Source organism: Pantherophis guttatus, chromosome 5, assembly GCF_059756535.1.
Source record: "Pantherophis guttatus breed Tessera chromosome 5, ASM5975653v1, whole genome shotgun sequence".
Taxonomy (NCBI): Eukaryota; Metazoa; Chordata; class Lepidosauria; order Squamata; family Colubridae; genus Pantherophis; species Pantherophis guttatus.
Genome location: NC_142067.1, coordinates 51,944,589 through 51,958,961, shown reverse-complemented (window position 1 = coordinate 51,958,961; position 14,373 = coordinate 51,944,589). Strand labels below are relative to the sequence as shown.

The window sequence follows — 14,373 nt, the reverse complement described above, 5'->3', positions numbered from 1 at the left end:
AAGTAATAGCAGAAGTAGCCAAAACTATTTCTGTCTTTATTTAAATCACGTAGTTTATCTGAGCGGTTAAACCATAATTCACTGTATGTCAAAAATCACTGGATTGTATCCATCATAACTGAGAATAGGTGACAGCAGAGTAGTAAATATGAAGAATATTTGCTGAATGGAGATAGAAATAACAGAATCATGTATTGAGTATATAGCTTTTAGGTTAGTTGCTGTTTTAAAGGAACACAAATGTCTTGAATGTCTATGGAGATTCTCAGTTATCCAGGTCATGGTTGTCCCAAAGGTGCTTTTTCAAAATGCAACTGGACTTTTTTTTTTCTTGAAGATGTTTTGTTTCTCATCCAAGAAATTTGCCTTTTGAAAAAGCACTTTTGGACAATAGCCTTAAAATAGCAGATATGAGGTATTCTACTATGAAACTATAGTTTTCCTGTTTCAGAAAACTCTTCCCACAATTAATCTTTTGTGAGGTCTTGTTTTATTTATTTAATAAAACAGAATAAATCATAAAAGTTAATTAAAAAGAAAAATGCAATTACAGCAAGATAAATTATTAAAAAATTAATCTTGGAAGATCCTACAAGATTCTTCATATAAAAAGTTGTGATTCTAGCAACTTACATGACAAGTAAAAAACAAATTTGTAATAGAAATAAGGAATGTGCTTTGTCTCCTGACAGCAACCTTGTCATTGTTAGGATTATTTCTTCTTGTACAACCCCCCACCCCCACCCCCCATGTGCATATACTGTAACTTATACTTTGGATATAAACGTGTGTGTTCTTGACCTTTAGGTTGGAGTCACTGAAAGAATTTCACAAAGCGAATCAACAACAACACGAGAGGCATCAGCAAAACCGTGATGATTCTATCAAGACAATTGAAAGATTAGAAGGGTCTTCTGGGGGTATTGGTGAACGGTATAAATTTCTGCAAGAAATGCGAGGGTATGTCCAAGACTTGCTTGAGTGTTTCAGTGAAAAGGTAAGAATGCAAAATATATCCCATCTTTTTCAGTAACGAAGTTTACTCTGTGCTCAAACATGTTGTCTTATACATGCCAGTGAAAGCACATGTTTGAAGATTTGGCTTTAAAGGTGGTAAAAAAGCATAGTAAGTTAACTTTTGGAATAGTTCTTGAAACAGAAGATAAGCTTTTGATACCAGCTTTATAATTCTTAGAAGATATCTTCTTCCAGAAAACCATTGTAATTCACAATTATGCTCCAATACTTTTTTAATTACATTTTGCAGTTTTTGAGGTATTAACAAGGTAATTATAGGAAAACTTTGGATCCAAATAAATGGTGTATGCACCAATTATTTACAATTAGAATTAGTAACTTCAGTTTCATGCCAATTTCACATGTTGGTTTTCCAAGGAGAGTTATAGATTGTAAAATATACAATTATTCTGTGCCTCTTGTTCTGAAGTCTGACACTTTGTGTCAAATACCATTCGATACTTCCAAAACTTTATTTCACCTAGTTTAGTATATATCTATACTGTTTAATTGATATTGTGGTTGTTGAAGGATGCATATTTGTCAAAGTTCACAACTATTTGCGCACTGTGTAAGTCCTATTACATATCATTTATTTCTGCATAAATATGCATAGGTTTGCACTGTAAGCTTAAAGCTTTAAAAAAACCCAAAACTAAAGTTATTTTTAAAGAAGTCTTGCTCTGAAGATAATTGGAGCCTGATTAAAACTTTAAGCTGTCTATGCAGAGCCCTACCTAATATCATGTGCACACACACACATATTCATGTGATGTAATAAGTATATAGGTAGTCCTTGCTTACAAATGGTCAAAGTTATGGGGGACATTTCCCCCCCCCCCAAAGCTAGTTATGCCTCGGTCCCAAAGTTATAGCCACTGAAGTATCTCCACAGTTGTTTGCCTTTATAACCGATCGCAGGGATGCTGTAGTGCTCCCCTGTCTTATCTCCCTTCCATCTCCCACACTGGGTGCCACAGACCTTGGACCTGCTTCCCACCCATCGGGGCCTCACACTCTCTTGTTCACCTTTCAAAGGATTCCAGAGCCCGGTTTAGGAAAGGAGGATAGGCTGCTCACTGCAGAGCTCCTGTTAGGAAAGCATAGTAAGCGGCTCTGTTGCTAGGCCATGCAGTGCAATCCTGGAAGCAGACATCATTTTCTGAGCAGCTGCATTGAATTGTGGCTGCTCAGGAAATGGCCGCTTCTGGGATTGCGTTTTATGGACTAGCAATGGAATGGCCTGCCCTTCTTCCCTAAACCAATGTGGAAGAAGGTGTGAGGCCCAGTGGGGTGGGAAGCAAGTCCAAGGCCTAAGTGCACCCCAAGAGACAGGAAGCAGAACACTGGGTGCCTCAGAATGGGGGAAGCCTTAGAGGCCCGAGACAGGGCTTGTACTAGGTGTCCGAAGGCCTCCTTGGGGCCTCTGAGGCACCCCATGGTCTGTTTAATGACCCACGCATTTGTTTTAACAATTGCATTAGGGAGAGCAGGGATGGGGTTGTAAATGAGGCAATCGCATTCATTTAACAGCTGTCATGACATCAGTTTGTAATGGGCAGGTTCCATTACAGTCATGAATCAAGGTCTAGTTACTAATAATCTCATATTTTTTATTATACAAAAAGTATAATATATATTATACTTTAGTATATATTGTTTCAGTTCTTTTCTGCTAGTACAAAATGGAAAACAGTTTTCATCTTTGTGTGTCAAATCTAATACTTTGATTTTCTTTGTGTAAATTACTTCAGACATATTTTCACAATTCCCTACTGGGAATGCTTGCACTACTAAATACTTGTGCAGTTGATAGCTGAACATGTAACTGCTACTGGAAGATTTCTTTATACTTAGTTTTAAATTGAGTACTATTTACTGTAATTTGATTATGTGTTACTGCAGCAAACTGTTTATACTGCTAAATATAAACATTTCTTATTTCAATAATACACAATCAAAATAAATAAGAATTTTTATTTTTTATCTCTGTGTATTAAATCTATTTTTTCCTGTTGAAATTTAATATCTTGGTTATGTGCAAGGACAGTTCAGTCTAACGTTTGTACTTAGGGGGGATATATATCAATGAAATACTTAAATCACAACAGGCCTAACAATAACATTAGAGAGTAAAATCCACTATAACAAAATAAAAACATTTCTTAGATTCCATAACCTTGACATAAGCAGTGCTTATTAAGCATACAACTTGCAAATCATTTCTCTTTAGTCCAAAAATGGGAGGTCTTCTCCCTCACCCCATATTTCCATGATTTCTCTTTTCTTACTTCCATTCCGAATCTCACATGTCTTACTGTTAGAAAACATCTTGAAAACCTTTGGAGAAGACTTTTGGGAGATTGAAAAAGAAAGAAAGGAGACAAATACTCTGTTAATGAAAAATAGATGCATCTGTAATGTAATTTATAAGATTGGTTTAGAAAATAAAACCATTCATACAGCAGGAGCCAAAATAAAAACAAAGAAAAGAAAATTTGAACAGGCAGATCTGTTTTTTTTTTTTCCTTACCAGATACTCAGTATACATCGATGTTTCTGTTTGAATGTGTATATGATTATGGTATATTATAAATACTTATTTTTTCCCCAAGGGGAGAATCAGCAGGATTATCTAATTTTGCCAACATTCATCCAGATTTTTATATTATATTAATTTTACAATTATTAGTCTATAGATTATGGATTTACAAAGAATTCTTTTGCTATAATTTAACTTTCAAATCTTTCCAGAAAATCAGAAAGAAGAACATGGGCATAATTAAACTATTTTCTATAGAAGCATCTGCTAAATAAACTTATTGTAGTTATCAGTAGAATTTACACTGATCCTAAAAAATATGTATGATTTAGACTGTTTCAGTGATACCATTCTTAGATAATAAGTTCTTTATACATCACAACATTGTTGTGTATTATGGATTGTGAGATGCCTGTGGGACAGAGTTTTCTCACAAAAAAAAATTCTGTAGGTGGAACAATAGTGGGTTATGCATCAGTTATGTTGCTCTCTTCCCATATTTCTTTCATTTTCTTCTTCCTTGGATTGGCAAAATTCAAATTGAGAGGCAAGGGGGAAAAAAATCTTAAATTATTTTTGAATTTTAAGTCTTATTCAAGGCAGCAAGGGTAACATTTGTGAAAATATAAAGTATATCCATGTGATTTGGATTATTTGATAACCTGTTTTAGCAGATCATATTTCAGTTCCTAGTGGCAACATAGATAAGAATAGACTACTAATACTAAAATAGTATTACAGCAACAGTGAAATCTTGGGATCTAGTGTGAACACTAGATTTGGTAGATACTTTTTGATAGATTGTAATTGTAAGTGATCTTCGGTGTTTTGCACTTACTCAGGTTTCTGGTTACTTAAAATATTTTCACTGGTTCACAACTTATATTTCCTTTTTTTAAAAAAAGTTCACTAATGAAAAATGTTCCTTGTCAGAGTAAGAAATTTTCTGTTTTCAAATTCATATTTTACCCATTTTCTTTGGGTAAAAAGTTGTCTTTGCTACTTCCTTTTATAACAAAATCCTTGCGTGTTAATAGCTTAACTAGCTTTCTGAATCCTGGTATCAAACTCCATATTATAATATAAACAGTGTTATTAATGTATCAGTTAACATTGTTGTAACCATTTGAAAATATTGGTTTTGTTAAATTGGTAGAAGAGAAGAAACGGAGACAGATTCAAGTAACAACAAATGGGCTTATAAAAATTTAAATGTAGCTGTCTGAAAATTGAAGAGAGCATTGTTTCCCTATAAAAGCTTACAGAAATAAATTCTAATTTTCTCAGCATCATTGTCAATTTTCAGAAAACTAAGAATCTCACATTTTTCCCACCTCCCCTTTTATTTTTAGGTTCTATTATTGAAACTTCATTTTAATATTAGAAACTTTTTTTATACCAGTAGTAACATACATAGGAATATCTGTTTCTAAATAAATTCCATTAAAAGAAATAACCTTCAAATAAGTATGTTCCAATCCAGGTATTAGATTATAGTCATGTCAACTTTAAGTAAACTTCCTTCATTAGTGCCTGAAAACTGCTGATAAACATCCATGCATTTTTTGGAACACTAGAGATGTGATTTGCCTTTTCTTTCTCCTGGGAATTCTTTTTTCGTTTCCCAGTGTCGACTACAATCTTTAGGATATCATGTTGGTCTCCCATTCAAGTACTAACTAGACCCATCCCTGCTTAGCCTTTTGAAGATCAGCTATGAGCAGATATGTTTCCAGGGATGGTGTTTTGTGAGAGAAGACAGTGACAGAATTGACAGAACTCATTGCTCAATTTGAGGTAGTGAAACCTGATAGACATTTCAGAGTATTTGGAAATCCCAGCAGGCTTCTATAATGGTTTTTTGTTTTAAAATCATGAAAAAGCTTCTAAGAGACTTACATTTTATTGTGGTTTGCAATCTACTTAGTCATCTAAAAATAATCTGTCCATTTTTATATAAAGAAGCTTTGGAAACAGTGTTTTTTTCTTTCAGATTATTCCAAATTAACCATTGTTCCAATGTGGCAGATATTGAGGGCAAGCTAATGAAAATGTGTGATAGCTTTATAACTTCTCTGTATTTTTTTTGTACAGGCTTGATAGTTTGCTTCTAGTTAGGGAGCTTTAGTTTTGTTCTTTACTATTAAACATTCAGTAATTAAACGTTAATAGTAAACTGAAAGTGCAGCAGTACACTTTGGAATAGTGTGGCATCCCATACAATTAAACACTTGAAAATATTTTTATTACGAAGTATTATATTTTTACAGGTGCTCCTGATTAACGAACTTGAAACAGCAATGCACCAGCTGTACAAACAGCGCGCCTCCCGCCTTGTCCAAAGACGACAAGATGATATTAAAGATGAATCTTCGGAGTTTTCAAGCCATTCAAGTCAGTCCATCTTGAAGGTTTTTATTATTCATTAAACAACCTTGTTTACATAGTTCAGTTATAATATAAAGTGAAATTTCAAAATATGTCTTGGTTTAAATCTGATAAAAGAGAATCAGATTAAAGAAATCTGGCTCATACTTTTAAAGTACTCTTCCCAGACTTTTTTGCCATGGCTAAAAATAGGAAAAAATATTTACAAGTTAGTAACTTATATGACAATATACCATCTTACTCACCCCCCCAAAAGTATTTCACAGAAAGTTATCTGAACCTGAAAATGATTAAGGCTATTCTGCTAGAAGTTTTCGTTTCAGTAATACTGGTTTCTGATGCTTTAAAACAAACACAAAAGGTACAGTTTGTCATATCTTCCTATTTTTAAACATTAGTGCTAACCTGTTTTGTTTGAAATAAATTCATATTACACAATTTTGCTTGGACTAATTTATAAAATAAATGCTGCAAAATTTCCATTAAAAATGAATGTAACCTCTCCTATGAAATCTCATGCTTTCATTGGTAGAAGATTATGTTTGCTAGGTAAACTACATTCATCCAAGAATCCTCCCACATTTCAGACATTTTATTGCTTTCACACGTGGCAAACATTAGATATCAAGTTGCATTCTGTTTCAATGCTAATTGTCTTAACTTCAGCTGAAAATGTATTAATTCCTGTTGCTCATTAAATGTTATTCAGCAGGATATGGAAAAATTATTCTTTATGAAAATGCTGAACACTATTTAAAAAATGCAAACATAGACTTAAAAAGTATTGTTAAATATTCTGTTTACCATTTAGAAGTTCTAAATGGTGTGATAAAACATTTAAAACTTTGCTGATAAGATTGAAGAAAGTTCAATATTTTTAGTATCCATCCAAAAATGAAATTCACTTGACACCATTTTTTCTATATAAGAATAGGTAAGAAGTAGTATAATCAAACTTAATAGATGTATGCACGTATGTTGACATTTGTTAAACATCTATGAAACTGCAACACATGCACACACACAATATTACTTTACCTTACAAAAGATGCAGTCCTAATTTCAGTGTTTGTACACTTACAGATAAAGCACTGATGGCACCAAACCTTGATTCTTTCGGGCGAGATAGAACCCTGTACCAAGAACATGTAAAAAGACGGACTGCAGAAAGGGAAGCTAGAAGGTAGTAAACCATTACAAGGGTTTTAAAGGGTGATTCTTACAATCTATGATATATTGTCCTTGATCATTGACCAACTCCCATCAGCTCCAGACAGCATAGAAGTTTTAAAAGATAGGAAGGGCTGCAGATTCTTCTCCATTATAGTATACAATACATTTTTGGTGCGTAACTATTCCAAATGGTAACTTTCTTTAAAAAGAGTATTTTTTTTCTTTTGAATTTGCAAAATGGGAGATAAATGCACAATCAGAAGTATATTTATTTATTTATTTATGTAATTTATATGCCGCCCTTCTCCCGAAGGACTCCGGGCGGCTTACAAAGAAAACATTAAACAAATTTGAAAATTACATAAAAAATTAAAATCCAATTAAAAATTAATTAAAATTATTTCAGTGTAAAAATCCCCCAACGGGTCAGCCCATTTGATGAAAGATGTCAGTTATAGGTCAATAGCCTGTTAGTTGTACTGTTTGGATCATGCACAGAATAGTAGTGAAGCAGTTGCTAGGGATGGAAAAATTACAGGGTAGTATATGAATAGTCTCAGACTAAAAGAAAAGGGGGAAATAGTAAAATATTCAAGGTTTATAATTGCATAATATATTTTTTGTGATACATAATATTTTTGTGAGCCTTTGATTGATATCCGAGAGCCGCAATTCAGAATACTAGAATAAAGAATTAAGCAGAATCATGTCAAAATTTATTTTTAATTAAATTTCCCTTGGGAATAGCTTTAAAAAACTGATGTGGTGGCTACAAAGGCTTTGGCTGAAGGTTGTATATTCCATTTCACTTTATGGTGGATGGGTTAAATATATTTCTGCTTCAAATGAAAAGGGCAAGGCATATTTTCCCATACAATATTACGCCTCCTTTGTTACTAGGAAGTTACTTCAATTCAGCAACCACTCTTTTATTCTTTGTAACAGAGCTCGTCGTAGACTTGCTAGAGAGCAGTCTGGGAAAATGGCTGATCACCTTGAGGGTCTTTCTAGTGATGATGAAGAAACCTCAACAGACACAACAAACTTCAACATGGAACGAGGTTAGATGGTTCATCTTAATGATAGAAATAGTAATTTTTGAAATACAGTGTTTTGTAGAAAACTTTTGAGCAGATTAATGGCATGGTTTAATATAAGGTCTGAAGGGAAAAAATTAAATTCTAGTTTACTATTATTATTTTAGCTTTGAGGTAATAGTGTCCTTGACTTGCTGAAATATAGGATAGTGTAGGATATGCTTTTATTCTCTTTCATAAGTGACCATTGTAGGGAGCTAAAAGTACTAATTCCTCTTGGCAGTAGCAAAAACCAGATTTACTGAAAAGTACCTTTATTCTCTTCATGTTCTTAGTTAAACTCAAATTTTTGTGAGTGACTAAGAAAAGTAATGACAGGATACCCTTAGGTCTTTTTTGGAATTTGTTACATATTAAAAATAGAATATGTAGTTTATTAAAAATATATTTGCTTAGAGAGAGAACTTAGTTAGAACCTTGCTTCCATGAGATAATCTTTCAGATCATTATCATATCATAATTGTTTGATAAGTAATCATCCATACAAAATAAATCACAAGATCTGTTCACAAATTTAAGCCAGCAGGTTAAATAATTGTTTAAAACCAGCTTGAAAAAAATCCCAAAAATATTATTAAATATAGAGAGAAGCTAGAATAAAGCATTCAAATTGTTAAGAATCTTTTGTTACATTTTCCTTACTTGTTTGATTGGTAATGAGGATTAATTCAATTTATAGAGCTGACTGTGTGGGCAACTTCCAATTAAAACATAGATAATGTCAAAACAGAAGCAACCATGCAAACAATGCAAAACAAAAATATGGAATGCTTCATGAATTTGATATAGTTAGTAAATTAGATTACAGAAACATATCCTACAATAAACCAGAAAAACAGGAGATGAACTCTTTTTAAAATAATTTTTAAAAAATTCTATCCTAGATCGCATTTTGAAGGAGTCCAGCAAAGTTTTTGAGGATGTATTAGAAAACTTTTCCTCCATTGACTATATTAAGTCACAATTTGAAGCCTGGCGTTCTAAGTATTTGTCTTCATATAAGGATGCTTATATTGGCCTTTGCTTACCCAAGCTGTTAAATCCTTTAATAAGACTTCAGTTACTTACCTGGAATCCTTTGGAGGTAAGAACAAGTTAAAAGTGTATTTAGTCTGTTTAACAAGGTAGAAAGTTAAGTATAAATTAATACTATAAACATAGGAAATTATTCTTAATCGACAAGTTGTTACTCATGAGCATTTAGATTGGGCCTATAGTGTACATTTCTGCTTTAATGCTGATGTGCCATTTTTAAAGTATTTTAGTAGTTTAATTACTTGATAAATGTCAAAATGGTATGAGGTATAACATCTTAACAGCTTCATCAGTATACTTTGAAAATATTTATGGTATTGCAGTGAGGGAAATATATATCAGGACAAGATTGGTAGCTTCTGCTGTTTCTGACTTAGATATATTAACAAAATAGTTCAGGAAAGGGGTGTGTGTGTGGAAGACTTCTGGCCTTCCAGATAGTACTAAATTACAACATCAGTAGCTCAGCCAGAAAGGCCAGTGATGAGGAATGTAAGATTGTGGTGTCATAAAAAATACAGATGTCTTATTTCTGTGAACAAGTAATAGAGTCTACCAGTAGAATTTGTTGTGCTGACATTCAAGACATCCTGAGAGTGAAGCCCACAGCCAAAAGATGTACATTGGTGAATGTATGGGATTGTTTATACATCTCAAGCTTAAACACACTTGACACATATAGCATTTATTTTTTAATAGGACAAATGTCAAGATTTTGAAAGTATGCTGTGGTTTGAATCCCTGCTATTTTATGGATGTGAAGAATATGACCAGGAGAAAGATGATGCTGATGTTTCATTGTTGCCTACTATTGTTGAAAGAGTGGTTTTACCAAAATTAACAGGTACTTTGTATAGTATTTAATTAAAATATTTTTTTTTTATTTTCCAAGGTACAATTAATTGTATTTTGAGAAGTACTAATTTTTCTTCTTTACTAGTGCTGGCTGAAAATGTATGGGACCCCTTTTCTACAACCCAAACATCCAGGATGATTGCTATTACCCAGAAACTAATTAATGGATATCCTACAGTAGTACATGCAGAAAACAAAAATACACAGGTGACAAAAAAAATTACTTAACTTTTTTGGATTCATGACTTTCGATATATTGGTTCAATTACTAGTATTGAATTATAATTTTCATGATGCTTCTGTGTCTTCAAAGACCTAAATTCAGATAGGATATGTTCTTGCTTCACATATGAGTAGAACAGAGTAACTTAGTGTTTTGAATTTAACATCCATGAAAAGAAAATAGGTTGTGATTTCTCCATATGCTGTCTTGAAATCCAGAACAAAAAACTGGGATATGTGTGATGTGACACTTAAGATTCTGAATTAGGAGTGGGAAAACTCAGGTTCTATTGCACATCCCACACATGAAAACTCACTGGGTGATTTGGGCCAGTCCCTCTTCATAAAACCTGCATAGGGTTTTTGTTGGGAAATTAGAAAGAGGAAGTGCTATGAAAAGTGGGATATAATTTTTTCCCCCAGATTTGAGTGAGTTGCATCCAAATGTACAACCTTTTTACTGTAGTCGTTAAGGGACTCACATGGTCATTAAGTGAATCTGACTTCCCTCATTGACTTTGCTTCTTGGAAGCGTCCTGGCAAGGTCCCAAATGGTGATCGCATGACCCTGGAACACTGTTATAAATATGTGCCAGTTGCCAAGAAACCAAATTTAATCATGACTGTGGGAATGATGAGACAGTTGTATGTGTGAGGACTTATTATAAGTCACTTTTCAGCACTGTTGTAACTTTGAAGAGTTGTTAAACAAATGCTCATATGTTGAGGATTACTTGTAGTGAGAACTAGTTCCAGTCTTAGATGAGATCTTTATTAATTACTTCTAGTAACTTGTTGCTGAAAGAATTTCCATGAACAATCTTAATGGAAAATACTGTTAAAACAAAGTAGGTTCTTAATTAAAGTAATGTACAGCTAATGTAGAGAAGAATACTTGGTCAAGTTTGGACTAAAATGCATTATAAAAATATTGTTTTAACATAATCTATATTAACTTTCAGACATTACTCAAAGCCCTCTTACTTAGAATGAGGCGAACTTTAGATGATGATGTGTTCATGCCACTTTATCCCAAAAGGTAAACTTTCTAGTCTAGTCTGTTTATTTTATTTCAGAATCATTTACCTTTGTAATAATGTAACATGTTGACAACTCTTCTATGCTTATTGAAACATCTTTTGTATTTCAGTGTTTTAGAGAACAAGAACTCTGGTCCTTACTTGTTTTTCCAACGCCAGTTTTGGTCTTCAGTTAAGGTAAACTAACAAAGAAATAAAATTAATCCAACTGATTTTTCCCCAAATGGATGAGTTGATTTGCTTGGTTTTGGAGTGAAGTGAATTGGAACCCTTTGGAATTGGAATACCTTTGAGATCTTGTATCGCTATGAAATTTAGCTAATTTTTACTGTGAATTGTACCAAAAGGCTGTGATTCTGAAAAGCTATGCATGTGACCAGAGCTTTCCGAATTGCATTTTCCCATCACATGATGAAAAGAGCAATGAATCAATGTTACATAGAGTTTGAGAATATTGTATAGGCAAAGAAGATGGATTTGGAAATGACATTCTATACCTGAAACATGAAAAACTAAATATAAAAATATTCACATTCAAAATATACTAAATATAACCAAAAAGTAACAGTGAGTCACTTTTACAAAGTATAAGATATTTGTAGCTACTAGTACATAATGAATTTCCTATTTATCAATTGTGGAACTTTATACAATTTTTTAACCTTTTAATTCTGGAAACCAGTTAGCACTTAGGTTGGTATTTCCCAATAGAAATAAATTACTGATTTAAGCATCTACGTAACTTTATGGTTGACCAAAGTTACTATTTGGTTTATTACCAATTATTGGTAATTATTACCAATTATTACTATGTTTCGCTAGCAGATACTGATAAAATTTCATATTTTATAGCAGACCATTTCACACAAATGGGTTGTTGCTGGAAGAATTTTTATTAAAATGGGACATAGTCAATTGAATTGAAGCATATTGCTCTCCTTTTAGACAGTAAGCAGCTCTGAGAACATTCTGATTTTGGCTGTTTGCTTTCATATATTCTACAAGTAATATTTCATTTAAAATGTTTGTGTTAATTACGAATAATAGCAAATATTGATACAGTTCTATGGCTTTGCTATTTATGTTAAATTTTTCTATTTCTATAGCTATTGGGAAACTTTCTGCAGTGGTATGGAATATTCTCCAACAAAACATTACAAGAATTATCAATAGATAGTTTGCTAAATAGATACATTCTTATGGCTTTCCAGAATTCTGAGTATGGAGATGATAGCATTAAGAAAGCTCAAAGTGTAAGTAAATGTGTTTTAAATTTCACTTCATTTTTTTAAAATTGCTTTTTTAGTCTGTTGCCCATATATTCAGAGCAGGGGTGAAATCTACTTACCTTCCTTACCGGTTTGGAAGTGCATGTGCTGCGTGTAGACCTTCTGCACATGTGCAAAACATTCTGCGCATGTGCAAAACCTGCGCATGTGCAGAAGGTAAAAAAAACATTACTTCCTGGTTAAAACAACCGGACAACCGGCTAAGATCCCTACCAGACCGGACGATCTGGTCCGATCCGGGAGCATTTCACCCCTGATTCAGAGGTAATATGTTACAATAGCTATAGTAGCAGGGATCTGAATATGTTCAAATATACATGTAACCATGAAGTTCATCTTCATCAATTAGGTCTTGATGTTCAGATTAAAATACAGCAGTGAGCCCAGTACATTCTATTTTCTATCACTGGAAGAGGAGCAAAACCAAACCAAAAAAGGAGTAAACTTCTATTTTACAACAACATTGCTTGAATTTCCATTTCTATTCTAGCACTATTGTTAATTGGGCGATGTGATGGCTCGGTGGTTAAGATGCTGGCCTTGGTGGAAAGCCGGCAGCCAAGGTTTGAGACCTGAGTGCCATGTGACGGGGTGAGCTCCTGTTACTTTCCTCAGCTCCTGCCAACAGGAAGTGGTATTATTTATCTATTGGCATTTGCATGCTTTTGAATTGCTAAAAAGTTCGAAAGCATGCAAATGCCAGTAGATAAATAGGTACCGTTTTGGTGGGAAAGTAATAGCAGTCTGTGATATCAAGTTGGTCACATGACTGCAGAAACATTTTTGGACAGTGCATACTCAAAGGCCTTGAAAAGGAGATGAGCACCGCCCTCTATAATCGGCAATGAGTAACGGAGTAAAATCCGCAGGGACTCCTTTTCCTGTTTTTTACTAGTGTTAACAGTACAAAAACTAAAATTAACATATTATGGCTTCACATCCATACTCCGCTGTTTATCCAAGTTTAGTTCCCAAATGGCTTACAATAAGGTCCATAATACACTAGCAATAAATAGAAATATCTGTGGCAGATGTCTGATCTCTGGCAGTTGATAATCTAGTCGGTATTTCCCTAATAAAACAATTAATGAATTGTTAACACATGCATATAACAGGGACCAGCTTTTGCTAAATTCTGGGCCATGGATGAATAACCTTCTGAGCAGTAGTTTGTTCTCTAAAGCAACTGGAAGGTCACATGTGATACCAGAGGAAAAAAAATAGACTCCCTGCTCTTCCTCTCCCCCCCCCCAATTATCTTTTGCATGGTTTGGAGGGAAAAAGAAGAAAAAAGCATCTAGGAGGCCAAAAAAAAAAAGCATTGTATTATTTGAAAAACCTTCTCAAATGGCTCAAGATTATATTGACAAAATTCAGTATCAAAATAGTCAATTTTCAGCTCCATGATTTTAGAAATGCTGAGTGGGAAACTAGGGGTATTTAAGAGTGGAAAGTGAAATGTTTTCCTTCAGTTTCTACTCTTATTTGCAGAAAGAATAAAAAATTTTGTAGCTGAAAATGACACTTTGCTGTAAAATTTCGGTGGTGCAATTTTGCAGTGCTGAAGTAGGGTGTTACATATACTGCCTGCAGTTAAATGGTCAGTTTTTCTTCTCCAATCCTCTAATGTAATGCTTTATTATACTGCTAATTACATGGAAATCAGCTTACAATTAGTGTTTTTCTTCCTGTTCCCATATATGACAGATTTAATT

At 33.5% G+C, this 14,373-nt stretch overlaps 1 protein-coding gene across 1 annotated transcript in view; it reads left to right on the top strand.

Moving 5' to 3' along the window:
- The window catches only part of PAXBP1 (PAX3 and PAX7 binding protein 1), a 29,689-nt gene that overhangs the window by 13,229 nt on the left and 2,087 nt on the right, over positions 1 to 14,373 (top strand). Inside the window, exons 7-16 of the mRNA XM_034434027.3 lie at positions 808 to 997; positions 5,830 to 5,953; positions 7,031 to 7,130; positions 8,066 to 8,181; positions 9,102 to 9,301; positions 9,952 to 10,096; positions 10,193 to 10,314; positions 11,292 to 11,368; positions 11,480 to 11,546; positions 12,476 to 12,622. Of these exons, the coding sequence (XP_034289918.1) occupies positions 808 to 997; positions 5,830 to 5,953; positions 7,031 to 7,130; positions 8,066 to 8,181; positions 9,102 to 9,301; positions 9,952 to 10,096; positions 10,193 to 10,314; positions 11,292 to 11,368; positions 11,480 to 11,546; positions 12,476 to 12,622 (1,288 nt within the window). The remainder of the gene's footprint in view (positions 1 to 807; positions 998 to 5,829; positions 5,954 to 7,030; positions 7,131 to 8,065; positions 8,182 to 9,101; positions 9,302 to 9,951; positions 10,097 to 10,192; positions 10,315 to 11,291; positions 11,369 to 11,479; positions 11,547 to 12,475; positions 12,623 to 14,373) is intronic.